Below are 14957 nucleotides of genomic sequence, written 5' to 3' on the forward strand. Positions count from 1 at the left end.
TGTTAATGTAACAGTTTTTATATCCTTTGGTCTTCAATTGTTGTCCTACTTGTATCAAGGGACCCAAAATTTCAGTTTGTCTAAAATTATGTCACCCTATGATTCCATTAGAAGTTACAAGCTACAGTGCATTAATAAAGCAACGTTTACATGGGTGAAGTTTAAGCTTCATTTGATTCATAGTAGATCCACCTCTGATGATGACTGACACTAGACAACAACAAACAACATGAAAACATTTATGAAAAAAAATCTCATGTTACTCGTGTTACATAATCCACATGTCAAGTCATCCAGTCATGTGCTCACAATGTCCCAAACACATATATTTTTAGTAAAATATTGTTAAGTAAACCATTTGTAAAAATGGTTTTCTGAGTGAAAATGGAATGTACTCAAGCATAAAAGAGCATTTGTATTGAAGATAGATAGATAGATAGATAGATAGATAGATAGATAGATAGATAGATAGATAGATAGATAGATAGATAGATAGATAGATAGATAGATAGATACTTTATTTGGGAAGTTAAGACTTTACAGAAGCTTAAGTAAATAGAAATATTACAACAACCCACAAACTATCCCACAAAACACACACAAGGTACTTAAGAGGTCTATTGCCATCTAATAAGAGGCTTGCAGATGGGACAATGATGGATCAGATTGTGGTCAGATCATGTAACATTTAAATTAAGTAAGTACAGCTTGTTGTATCTAAAAATGAAACATGACACAGACCTACAGGAGTTCGCCATTATTTCATCCTAAACAGTAAAATAAAGAGAATGTTGAAACAGGAACTGTTCCTATTCATTTGAACTAGCTTTTTCCTAGTGTTGAAGTTTAACACTAAAAATGTGATCACATGGCCTAATAGGACACAATCTCATACTGGGTCAAATTAGAGCTGCAAATTGATTTAATAGTATGTGATCGTGTAATGGATTTCTAAAGGAAGGAAGTCCTCAGATGAAACTAAAACATGCGCTGGTAGAGCTCACCCTAGAATGCTGTGAAGCCCCCACTGTACCATCATGATGCCCATAAAGTAATCAAGTGTGATTGATTCTATAAATATCACATTTTTAGCAAAAAATGGTTTATTTATAAATCTAAAAAAATGAAGAGCATGTACAAGATATTTGTCAAGGTTTAAATAATTATACTATTATTGTTTACTACTTTTGCTGGTGATGCTACCACCACTGAACATTCTTGGAAAAGTCACATAATGTGGCATTTGCCTTAACCCACTAAAAGACTAAGACACACTTACCTAGCTTCTATGCTATATTTATCAAAAACAAGGCATGTATTTTTTTTTCTCTAGGTTTTGTTCTTTGGTTTAGAACTTTGCCTGATAGAATAAGGTCTGCTTACCTCCACTGGTTTTGGCCGTTGTGTTGAATTGATTGTTTCTGACCTGATATGTCTAACTACCCTTCTGGAATCTGCCATTTAAATAGCTTCGGACACACAAACATTACTTGGCTAAGCAGGAGTTCTCCTTTGATGTTCACAGAAGCATGACAAAGGTAATGTAAAGAATTAAACATTAACTCTCTTAATAGTGAGCACCGTTCCAGAATCATTTTGCAAGTACACAATAGAATGGTTCCCTTATTTCTACAGCTGTGTCTAGTGATTCAGAGTTAACAAGTCAGCGATGGACACTGAGGTGGCAATGTTTTCACTTTACAATCCAGCACCATTAAAAGTAGGACAATGGCACTTAGATTGCTAGAGTGGCATTGTTCTGCCTACCAGCTCCAAGGGACAGGATTTCAATCCTGGCCCAAATGCTGTCTATGTGAGGCTTAAATGTTCTCTTTGTATATGTTTTTTGTTTTTTTTCTTGATTCTCCATTTCCCTCTCTCATCCCAAAGGCAGTTATGCTAAGTTGCTTGATGACTCTGAATTGGCCCAGAATGAATGAGTATTGTGTCTCTGTATGTGCCAAGCAATGGACAGGTGCCCCATCTAAAGTGGGATCTTACCTAATATGAGATGAAGCAGGGAGGAGGCTCCTGAATTCAGTGGAATTAAAAAAGTAGTAGTCATGTCAGGTATACAGTGAACACTTCATCACTCTCTTGAATCATGGTATGCAAAAATATATTAAGATAGATAGATAGATAGATAGATAGATAGATAGATAGATAGATAGATAGATAGATAGATAGATAGATAGATAGATAGATAGATAGATAGATATTGTAGAAATAGGTACAAATGCATTGTATGGATGCATCTAGAAGGGCTAGAGCGGCACATAGCTGGACTTACATATGTTTCATGAATACAGTGGATTCAGAAAGTATTCAGACCTCATTCACTTTGTACACACTTTATTGTACTGTAGTGTACATTTAATTTTAATAGATAAATTTGCTACTTTTACCTATCCATCTACACCCAATTACCCATAATGACAAAGTGAGTACGCATCTGTTTGTTTTTTTCATGTTTATTCTTTATTTTGCCTTGTATTAGGAATTTGCTAGTTTTCGCATACCCCTTGGGGTCAGAGTTCTGGGTCAGCCATTGTACAGCAACCCTGGAGCAATTGCAGATTAAGGAGGTTAAGGAGCAGAATAGGATCTCTTTTGACAGTAACAGGGATTCGAACGTGCAACCTTCAAGATACCGGCTCAGAAAATCTCTCATTTATGTAAGCATTTAGACGCTTTGCTCTGGTACTCCATATTGTAGTCCAGTGCATCCCGCTTGCTTTATTTCTCCTTGAGATGTATCTAGGTCTTGAGTAAATTGCATCTGTGGAAAACTGAATGGATTGAACGTCATTCAGAAAGGCACACACCTGTGCATATGAGGTTTCACAATTCACGTGGCATGTCGCCAACCAATGAAATCCAAGGAACTCTCTATAGACCTCTGTGATAAAATTGTGGTGATGCATAGATCAGGGGAAGGTTATAAAACCATTTCTAAAGCTTTGAGAGTTCCCAGGAGCACAGTAACCTCAATAATTGTGAAATATTAGACATTCAGCACCACTAAGACTCTTCCTGGAGTTGGCTGTCTGACCAAACTAAGTAACTGGGCAAGATAGGCCTTTGTCAAGGAGGCCACCAAGAACCTAGCGGTCACTCTAAAAGAGCTTCAGAAGACTACTGCTGTGGTGGAAGAACCTTTGAAAAGGATGACCATCTCAGCATCACTCCATCAGTCAGATGTTTATAGTACAGTGGCTAACTCCCACTTGTAGCTTGCCAAATGTCATTTAAAGGACTCTGTGAGCATGAGGGAAAAGATTCTCTGGTTTGATAAGACAAACAAGAACTCTTTGGGCAGAAGTCCAAGCACTGTCTTTGGTGAAGATCAGGCACTGTTCATCCCCTGCCTTGTACCATCCCTACAATGAAACATGGTGGTGGCAGCATCATGCAATGAGGTGTTTCTCAGTAGCAGAGACAAGAATACTGGTGAGAATTGAGGGAAGGATGAATTCAGTCGAATACAGAGAGATTCTCCAGATTGCCTGCAGTCAGAGACTGGCGCCACAGTTCACCTTTATTATGAAAATGATTTGAAGCATACAGACAATACAACACAGGAGTGTCTTCAGGGCAAGTGTCCAACGGTCTGTAGTGCCCTGTGCAATGGGTCTGTTGCACAGTTTCAGACTCAAGACACCTGGAGCCATAACCGAATGACTGGGGGATGGAAAAACAATGATCATTGTTTAAAAAAAAATAAGAATTCTGGTTTATTCCAGATGTGCTAATAACTATTTACAGTAATGACTTGTGTCACAAACATGCGCATGGAAGACAGCTAAAGGGCTTAAATAATAGTAGTACCATGCCACACCAGGGGGTGTGGAGCTGCACTAACTTTCTCTCTCGGTCCTCTGCAGACTGTCCTTGGGACATTTATGATGCCACTTCTGGTACTGGCACCATTGATAACGTCATTTCCAGTACTGGCACCATGGATCACTTCTGGTCCCTAAAGACACCACTTCCAGAACAGCACTGGAGCTGACGCCACTTCCAGTCTCGAAAACATCACTTCCAATTCGGGTCCAGATGATGTCACTTCTGCTCATGGCCTTTAAAGCCGCCATTTTACGAAATTCAAATCAGTTCTGTTTTGGACATTGTACCATGGCGCCCTGCCCAGGGTTTGTTTCCTGCCTTGCACCCTGTGTTGGCTGGGATTGGCTCCAGCAGACCCCCGTGACCCTGTAGTTAGGATATAGCGGGTTGGATAATGGATGGATGGAAGGATATTAGATGGGTGGCTGCTCCAAACCATTGATGTTTCCTGTGTCATACTGTGACACTTGTTAATGTATACAGTTCAATATAAGACCATTAAGAAAAATAAGTGCAGGTGCTACATCCAATAATTAATCTAAAGCTAAAAATGATGCGAAAAAAAATCCAACAAAAATAAACAAAGAGCCTTTTCTTCTTCAACAGAGAGTTCACAAAGGACAGACAGAAAAATAATCCATCCATCCATTTTCCAACCCGCTGAATCCAAACACAGGGTCACGGAGGTCTGCTGGAGCCAATCCCAACCAACACAGGGCACAAGGCAGGAAACAAAGCTCGGGCAGAGTGCCAGCCCACCGCAGCAGAAAAATAATCATAAAAAAAAGTGCAATAATAAACACAAAGACATTAAGGAAAAATGCACACCCAAAAATATATACAAATCGAAAGTAAACTGTCCTCACTAATATATACAAACTCCTCTCTCTGCTCCACTGACTCCGCAGTAAAGAAGTTCTCTCTGGCCCAAAGACTGTTCTAAAGATGATCCCTGGCAGTCTGGGCTAGGGTTAGATATCGATAGCTGCCTTGCCTAGCCAATCATTGCTCCTGCTTTCCAAGATCCCTCAACAGCAAGCAATGTTGAGTCACGCAGCCTATGTTCTCCTCTAAGGAAGAGTATCAGGTGCTGTGTCAGTACATCACACCTTCACCTTTCCCTGTGTATCACGCTGGCAGCTCTGCAGGTAAGTTACTTGGTGAACTTTCACCTCCTTCACTCGGTCCTTTCTGTCTCTATGCTTGTATTTTTTTGCTCGTAACCTCCTTAATCTCAGCACTCTATTCTTTCCTTCCCACAGCAGTTTCTGGCAAAAGCTCTACCGTTAGTCCACTTCAATTTCAAAGGGTGCCTGTGGTTAAAACAGCAGCAGCAGACACTCTTAGTGCCAGTTGAAGCCCAGAGAAGCCTATTGATTCACAGGTCTTCATGTCACTAGGGTGACTCAAAAGGGGACACCAAACACGGGTGTGACATTGCCCCTCAACCGCGTTCTCCCTCACTGGAGTGCAAAAATAATAGGAAAGCAACTTTTATCTCTATAGTTATTTATTCATTCATGATAAGCTATAAATCGCTATACTAAACACTACTCTGCAGTCTCAGCTTATCACACGGTCTTCAAGTGGCTCAGCCAGAGCTCAGACTTAAATCCCACTGAACATCTGTGGAGAGACGTGAAGATGGCAGTTTAACATTCAATCTGATGGAGCTAGAGAGGATCTGCCAGGAAGAATTGGATAAACTGCCCAAAAACAGGTATGCAAAGCTTGTAGAAACTTACCCAAGAAGACTTGAAGCTGCAATTGCTGCCAAACAGACTTCTACAAAGTACATCATTAAGGGTCTGAATATTTATATGAATGTAAGATTTCAGTTTTTGATTTTTAATAAATTTGCAGACCTTTCTGAAAAATAAGTGTATGAGAGGTGTATGTCATTATGGGTTACTGACTGTATGTTGATGGGTAAGAATGACAAATCTATCAATGTAAATGAAATCTACAATACAAGAAAGTATACAGAAATTGAAGGGATCTGAATACGTTTTCAATCCACTGTATATTTACATAAAGAGCTATACCCAATTTACTCTGCCAATGATGAATAAAATGTTTTATGTATACTAATGCCAGGAAAACTGTTTATTCTTAGTTTGTAGCTGGCAGCAGAGGTGCAATGAGTTACTAGAGAATAACTTACGAGAGTTGGCAGGGATGCTGTATTTATCTAAGTCACTGTCAGACAGCTCAGTAATCTGTGGAAGATCTGAAAGCATCTGGCTGTCTGTGAGCGCTGCAGGAGTCAAATTCTTGCAGACCAGTGCTGAAAGTTTGCTCCATGAACCCTGATTTGACATTCTTGAAAAGATGCTGTCTGTATCCTGAAAGAAAAATCACAGCAGAATAAGGAATACGTCTGCCTCACTGAAATCAGGGCAGTTGTCAAAAGTGGCCTACTAAGAGAAAATGTCTTAGAAAATATTCATGGAGCAGTGGATGTAGGGATAAAGTTTACAAAGGAAAAAATCCATATTTAAAGGTTGAAAAGATAAAGGAAATGTAACATTTCAGGTCCATCTCACTGACAAATTGAGCTCTTTTTTAAATCTGGGAAACATACAAATGAATTTGACAATTCTGATTTTTTTCACATGGTTGGAAGGAGCCAGCAAGAATCATTAGCTGAACCTGAGAGATTATTGCATGTCATTGTTTTATATTTCAAGACATAAATACCATACACCTCTCTGCCAACCTGAAGTAAACATTATTTTTACTACCAGTAATCATAAACGTGTATAGTATCCTTTATTTGGATTACCTTTAGTCATCCATTGCATCATGTGTCTCTTTCTAAAGTGCCTTTGGGCTGACGTTAGCAGAACTATAAAGTATTTACATTTTTAGATGATGTCTTTATCCAAGGTGACTTACAACATTTATGATACTACTCGTCACATTTCTTTTGGTTTTCCAATTGGAGCACAGGCAGGTCAAGTGATTTGCTCATGGTCACACAGTGTCAATAGTGGGATTTAAACCCACAACCTCAGGTATGAAAGAGATTTTTTAAACAATTGTTTAAGTAAGTCAAAATTCCCATCCCAGACATTATCTGTGTGAAATTTCCAAATTATCCACATGCTCATGTAGATAGTACCCTACCTATATCTGAAAGAGGCTAAGTTGACTGGCATCACTAAATTTGCTCTGCATGAATGAAACAGTGTATGTGTGTGAATGGGTGAGCCCAACAATGAATTAGCCACCCACCCTTGGCTGTTTTTTGGGTGTTCAAATACTGGCTCTTACTGGAATAAGCAGGTTTCCAAATACAATCAAGTAATAATAACTTGTCTAATTCACTTATCCTTCTGTTCTGTGTTAAACTTTATGCAAATACATCTAACATCAGAAAGAGGGCATCATAACACAAAACAATGGATTCTTTACAAGCAAGCTTTACAAGTAAGAACAACTTAACTAAGCTTTCAAACTCTGGTAAAACCCTCCTCACATTCATTTTTCTCTAATCCCAGTAATCCTCTGTAGTGGCCAGGCCATGCCCTCTGTGCTTCTTTACTAAATTAAAAATTTGAACCTTACCTTTTATGTTCAACTAGCTGAAATACCCAGCATTGCCCGTGAGGAAAATAACATTTTTTTTTAATTGTTTGAGAAAAATGTAATTAAAAAAACAAAACTTGACAGATCAATATTTGTTTTATAGTGTAGTAATAAGTTTTTACATGCAGAATTTTTGACAACGAAAAAACGTCAAATGAATATTATTATTAGGTTGATTTAATTCTATTACCACTACAACTTTGTTACAATAAGAATAATAAAAGATGAAAATATAGTTAACAAAAACAAATATTAAATGACAGACAAATAATACTATGGATTTTTCATGATAAAACTGTCGGTTGCTTTTATGGAACACACCAGAAATGCCTGGAGCGTCAACTGGATGATAACATACATACAAAACCGCAAGATTGTTACATTCTGCTTTATATATAAGATTGTGGCTAATTGTTGGAGAGGTGTTCATTGGAAGGTGCTTTGTTGCTTAAAAACTCTTTATTGTATCTATATTCTTATATTGTGGACTGTATTGCTGTGTCTGGGGCTCTCAGGCGCCCCCTTAACATCAACTGGATGATAACATACTGTATATACAAGACCGCAAGATTGTTACAGTCTGCTTTATATATAAGATTTCCCATTCACAAATAGTAAGGACTTTCTAAGTAATTATATTCGATTCACATCATTCTTACAGAGCACACTTTCACTTACAACCTAAACAGCTTAAGGGCTCATTTGACTGTAGTTCCACTCATGAACAAGGGTTGGAGCTTCACCTAATACCTCTGCTCTTTTTTAATTTGCAGATCCAATAATTGAAGCGATGACATCACTTCCACCTTCCGGTCACCTGGACCTGCCTCTTCCTCTCCATCGACCTCTCATCCAGCTCCTCTGCCATCTGTTGGCATCTGATAGTTGGTTTATGACGTTGGGCAGATTTTAAATAAGTAATCGCGCTCTGTGAGGTGCATGCTCTACTCGGGCATGGAGGTACGTGAGCGTGCTTCGCTTCGGGGATGGTTGTGGTTCCATGGCTGACCATGCATACACATGCAAATGGGAGTGTCAGTCAGGTGCCTCATTATTGCCTCGGATGGAGAAGCATCTCACATCTGTTGTAATTTTTAGAACACATTGGAATAAAGATCATAAATAGGTGTATGTAGATATTAAACCATCCACTTTAAGGAACAGATACATGTCTATATGTCTGTCCAGTTACTTTGTCTCTGTCATTCCAGGTTGTATCAAATAAAACACATCGCTTTTGTCATTGCAACAGATGGCTCATCATAAACATTAACACTGCTTTAGCAGAGACATATACAGTACATTGCATGGTGTGCTGCAAATGTTGATTACTTTGATTTCAACTCATCTTAGACTGGTAACACAGCTAGTGGTTGTATATTAGTATATTCTAGGGACTCCTGGGTAAATATCTAACGTATTTTTGCTGTGATTGGTTTACTGTGGAATGAACTGTAAATGAAATCTGGTTTGTGCTGTTTTTAAATTACACTAGATCATTAACACCTTGCAATTCATAATACATTCTTAATTATTACATTGAATGTACTGTATACCTTTATCAGTATCAGATTATAATTATTAAATTCAATATTCATCAGCAGTAGAGTATTGCAGATAATATCTTCATATTGGAATCTGGCAAGATGATATTTAAATAGGACAATAAATAATCTGATTTCTGCTCTCTTTAATATGCTATTGCTGTTACATAATCCGACTATTATATTAATAACTGTTATACCTTGTTATTTGACTATGATGTGGTATTTAAGCTTCTGTTTTCTGGGATGGTATTTCTAAATCACTGTCCTCTATTTTCTCTGTTAATATTCCCCTTTTGCCACATGTACAGTATTTCATCTCCTGCATCTGTCTTTTCTTACCCTGACTTTTATCCAGTAGAGCTTATTCTGTCTGGGCACTATCTCTGTAAAACTAATCTTAGCCTTTCAAAAGAAACCAGAAACTGCTGGAAATCCCCTGTCTTTATTTAAAACTGCAGTGCTGCGCATCAACTGATCGTTGGGTTTCAATGTAGAGAAACAGTAAACTGCTGGTAGTAGATTGGCTCTGGGTTCAAGTTCTGGCACTAATCTGAACCCTTAATTCTTCCCTTTTTAGATTCTTCTCTCTCCTCCAGGGATGTGTCTGTTGAGCTTCTCTCACCCCTCTTATAGGGAAGGGACATTTTTTACAGTGTGGGAGATGAGGGGTCTTCTTAATTGTTGTTTTTTCTTATTTAACTCAAAATAATAAAAAAAATGATCACATAAAACAACCTCATTCATTTGCTTTACTAATCTAGGGACATAGTAAAGGCTATACGAAAATCATAACAAATTGTAAAATCCAATTTTCAAAAAATAAATCTTATGTCTGAATTATGCAACTAATGACTATGATTTATATCTGATAGGGATTTAAACCATGTAAACTTTGGCCTCCAACACTTTCAACACTGTACAGTATTGGATGCCTAAAAGATAAGTTATGTTGGTCGGACTGTATTTACATGTTAGAAAGTCTTGCAATTATTTACCTCTTGAAAGTGTAGAGTGCTGATGAATTCTTGACTATCCAGTGAGGACAAGAATGATGGAAGCCATTTGAAAATGGGACGCGCTTTAGATGCTAATCCAGTGATACTTTGGAAAATGTCCAGGACCTGACTCAGTATCTCCTTCATCGTCGGTGGTATAAGGCCCTAAAAACAAGTGCATAAATGAGATGACTTTAGAAAAATTCAGAACAGTTTCTGATTTGGGATATGGTGCATGTATTTGGAATAATTCAATAATACGTAACATAAGAAATTCCAACAAAGTAATATTTCTCTTGAGTGATTTTATTAGAAGGAAGGCTTTGGTTGCTTCATACATATCATAAAGTCAATATGCCTGTACCTGATAAATGAGGGTCCTTATATCAAGGTGCTGAACAAATAATAAAACAAGCTTGTACTGTTCCTCTGGGGACATGGAACACATCTCACTGACAGATGTTGAGATGTCTTTGTCAGATGAAAATGAAAGCAACAGTCTGAAAGTTTCTTCATTGCACTCAGTAGCCAGAGTCAACACAATTAAGCCAGAGGTGAACTATTATAACAAAAAAAATATATATATAGTTAAATGTAATACCCTGAAGTTGCCCTTTTTTGAAAAAAAAAAAAGATACAAATAGTGCAAACATTTCAGCAAAAAGAACTGATATATTACAATAGATAGTGCACAGTGTTTAATTATACCAGATCTGAAATGTAGTCTTTATGTACTTTAGACTTTTATGAAGTGCTGTGTGCAGTTTTCCTCTCTGTATAATTCTATTTAACTACTATACACCACCAGGCTTTCATTTTCTTTTTTCATTATAAGCTAATAGATTATCGTGCAGGTGTAGGTGTCTGTTTTATGATGAGGATTGCAATCCTCATTTTTAATCTGCCTGCAGGTTCTCTATCACAGCCTGAGAGCTATCACCATGTTGATATATATTGTCACACACATGCACCTTGGGGACGGCTTAAAGGCTCTGGTGGTATTAATTCTTCACCAGTCCACAGGGTGGCACTGTATTCTAACACATCTTCTCTTCCTCCCTTCTACAGACTGGATGATTGACAACCTCATTGTCTCTGACTTCACCTCAGGTTTCTGTCTACCTGGATCTGCCTCTTCCTGCCTGACCTGTATTTAACCGGAAGTGTTGCCATCTTGGATAGTCTAATTTCAGACTCACATCTTCAGAAACGTTCCTTTTACTGAAAAGAATTATTTATTTTTTGCCTTTGCAATATACAGGGTCACAGGTCACCCAAAATCTTTATCTTTGTCCTCTTTCACAGTGTATATCTACTCTATATATATAAAATCCTAAGCCTAAAAGTGCAACGATTTTGTGCAACGATTTTATGTGACGTTTTTATGTCACTTTTTTGTTACGCTTTAAATCGGGCTTATTTTAAAACTTACATATATATGTTTGGTATCATTTTTTTCAGAATTTATCGGACTTTAATGTAATATTGTTAGATATTCAGATTCTTATTCTGTTTTTAAATTCTAAACTAAAATATCAAGAAAGTTGTGGTTTTTAATATCAAGAAAGTCGTGGTTTTTATTTTTGATTGAGTAAACTTTCTTTCACAGGAACAAACTATTAAAACAAATTATTCATAACACCAGTGTTTGTGTTTTGGTGGTTTAGTTAGCTGAAGGTCGAGTTACGAAGACCCATTGCATACCACTTTAGTTTTCACATGATTTTTCCTGTTATTTAAATTTGTCTTTTTTTTTTTTAAAGTTTTTTTATCCATTAGAATGTCAATTAAAACAAATGGTTCGTTTATTTAGTTCTCTTATAAATACTCATCGAGCATAGTGGACCTCAGTTTAACGGGAATACTCCAATCGGTAAGACAATAAATATTTTATTCTCATTTCACGATTTTTACTCTGTTAAATAATAATTAATTTTTCTTTTACATATTTATAGAATTTCATGATTTTTACTCCAATAAATAATAATTTTTCTTCTGTACATTTACAGGTTTTACTAATATTTTGGCCACAACTGGGCAAAGGCACCAGGGGGCTTGGTCCCCCTAGTTTATATATATATGTTATACAAATAAATAATGCAAAGAGTACACAACACGTGTTTCGCCCTTATTGGGGCTTGTCACGTGTACAAACTTGTGCATCCCCTTATGGGGATCAAACCTCAGATGTCAGCACCTGACACAAAGCCTCTGACGTTGCACCACAGTGGCTTGTTTGCTTATTTGACAGTGTGAAGATCGGAGTATTACATTCTTAACTCTGAAAAAACAATCTAATTAGTTGGGTGGTTACCTACCAGGCAACGTTTGTGGTTGGTTGGCAGTGCCAGATTTTCCTATAGGCTAACTAGGCTTCAGCCTAGGGCCTCAAGATCAAGAGGGGCAATTTGAAGAAACTTAAAAATGGGAGGTGAACCAATGTAGAAAGCATTTTAAGACGGAGAAGCTTCTTTCTGTGGCACCCCTGCAAGAGAACCACCTCTTTCAACCTTCACAAACATATGCAGTTTTTAATATCTGGAAAAAATTTGGAATTAACTTGCTTAGAGGTCTTTATATAGACAACGTCTTTGCATCCTATGAACAATTACATTCCAAATTTAACATTCCAGCTACAAATTTCTTTCACTATCTTCAAATCAGGAACTTTGTTAAACAGAACCTTCCAGATTTTCCTCATCTTGCACCCTCATCCACGCTGGAAAAAATATTGCTCAATTTTGAGGAATTAGACTCCATCTCTACAATATATAAAATCATTTTACAATCCCTTCCTTTCAAAGATCCAAGAGGACACTGGGAAAATGACCTCTCAATTAATATATCAGAAAAGGAGTGGAAAGTAGCAATGCAGAGAATTCACTCGAGCTCCATATGCGCAAAGCATACAATTATACAACTCAAAATTATTTATCAAGCACATCTGTCTCGACTAAAACTCTCCAAAATGTTTCCAGGACATGATCCAACCTGTGAACGCTGCAACCAAGTCCCAGCCTCACTGGGTCACATGTTCTGGGCCTGCACCAAATTAGCATTATTCTGGACAAAAATTTATTTTATTTAATTATAATTATTTTTTTAATTACCTGTCAGACAGCCTTGGACTCACAATCCCTCCTAACCCATTAACAGCTGTGTTTGGGGTTCTTCCAGAGGGCTTAAAGTGGAGAAGGACAAACAAATTGTGATTGCATTCACTACACTGTTGGCACGCAGACTTATTCTGATAAACTGGAAGAACCCAAACTCTCCTCTTTAAGTCAGTGGGAAACTGATGTGTTATACTATTTAAAATTGGAAAAAATCAAATACTCAGTTAGAGGATCTGTGCAGACTTTTTTCAAAACATGGCAGGATCTAATCAGTAATATTTTAAAATAAGTTTATAAAGCACAGAGAATTTATTAATTTAGGTATGTTTACAAGCCTTAAATTTTACACCTTTTGGCTTGCTCTCTCTCTCAGGGGTGGGGATCGATCTGTTCTTAACATAATTCTTTTTTGTAAAACTTGATTGCTATGTATTGATTGTAATAAAATTAATAAATAAAAATTAAAAAAAAAAAAAAAAAAAGGGAGGTGAAAGGGCCTCATAAGTGGAATAGCCTAGGGCCTCTTTTCATCTAAATCCGGCCCTGTTGGTTGGCAAACATCCGTGATGTCTTATCAGTTGCAAGAAGCAGATCATAGCTATGTTATACAGTATCAGCCAGATAATACAAACAGTACACGACACGTGTTTCGCCCTTATTGGACATCAATTAGGTGGGGTGCAGGGAGTGTTGGTCATAAAGTCTTATTTATTATGTGCATGTTATTCTTTTCAAGCCTAAATATGCTGAGTTAACGCCTGTTAATGGCGTTTTCATTGGATAGCCACAATTCAGCCAGCTCTCTGGCACTTTTAGTATTAACCTTCAATTTTACTTGCACTGAGTCCCAGTTAAATGCGTGTCCGGTTGAACTTGTATGTGAGTAAATTAGAGATTGTGGTCCTTCCTTCTGACAGCATTACGATGTTCTGTATGCTTGCTGTGAGTGTTTTAGATGTTTGTCCCACATATACAGCTGGGCATGAACCACATGGTATGCTGTAAACCGTGTTCTGTGTCTCTGCTGTGGATTTCCTGCTATTAACATTAAAAAGGGCTGTGCACGGAGTGTTTGTAGGCTTGTGTGCAACTTTGATGCCTGATCTGGAAAGGATACGTGCTGTACCTTCTGATACCCCATGATGATAAGAAAGCGTGTGCCAAGTGGGATGGGAGGTCAGGTTCAAGTTGATTGTTTGCTGGGTTCTCTGGCATCTCCTATGTTAAAGCAATATTCGATGAATGTCTTTGGGTAGCCGTTTGATGTGAACAGTCTCCTTGGTCCTACAATGCATGTGAACTGCTCTGAAAAGTCTCTTAATACAGCTCCATTTATGCAATGATGGGTAATTGCTAGCAAAGTATAATATTTTGTCTGCATAACATTCCTGGCAATAAACATCTATAATCAGGGTGGCGTCGTTACCTCTTTCAATGGAGATGTCCAGGAAATTAATCAGTTACAAGCTGCTTGCTACAGTGCATTACTAAAGCGAGGTTTACATGAGTGATAGATAGATAGATAGATAGATAGATAGATAGATAGATAGATAGATAGATAGATAGATAGATAGATAGATAGATAGATAGATAGATAGATAGATAGATAGATAGACAGATAGATAAAAAAACTATACATATATGTCTTTACACCAGGCTAAAGGTCTGCTACATATGTATTGTAATGCTGCACTTTATTTATAACAAATTCCACAACACAGATAAACAGATGAAATGTTTAAATAAATGGTTCATATAAATGAATATGGGCAGCACGGTGGCGCAGTGGTAACGCTGCTGCCTCGCAGTTAGGAGACCCGGGTTTGCTTCCCAGGTCCTCCCTGCGTGGAGTTTGCATGTTC

General features: G+C 37.5%; 1 protein-coding gene across 1 annotated transcript in view; it reads right to left on the minus strand.

Annotated features, from left to right (window-relative positions):
- Window positions 1–14957, minus strand: part of LOC120515514 (ATP-binding cassette sub-family A member 13-like) — a 449137-nt gene that overhangs the window by 414258 nt on the left and 19922 nt on the right. Inside the window, exons 7-9 of the mRNA XM_039736576.1 lie at window positions 10344–10538; window positions 9980–10144; window positions 6011–6191 (exon numbers count right to left, since the gene is read on the minus strand). Coding sequence (XP_039592510.1) covers window positions 6011–6191; window positions 9980–10144; window positions 10344–10538 — 541 coding nt within the window. The remainder of the gene's footprint in view (window positions 1–6010; window positions 6192–9979; window positions 10145–10343; window positions 10539–14957) is intronic.

This window comes from Polypterus senegalus, chromosome 15 (assembly GCF_016835505.1).
Source record: "Polypterus senegalus isolate Bchr_013 chromosome 15, ASM1683550v1, whole genome shotgun sequence".
In the NCBI taxonomy this organism is placed as follows: Eukaryota; Metazoa; Chordata; class Cladistia; order Polypteriformes; family Polypteridae; genus Polypterus; species Polypterus senegalus.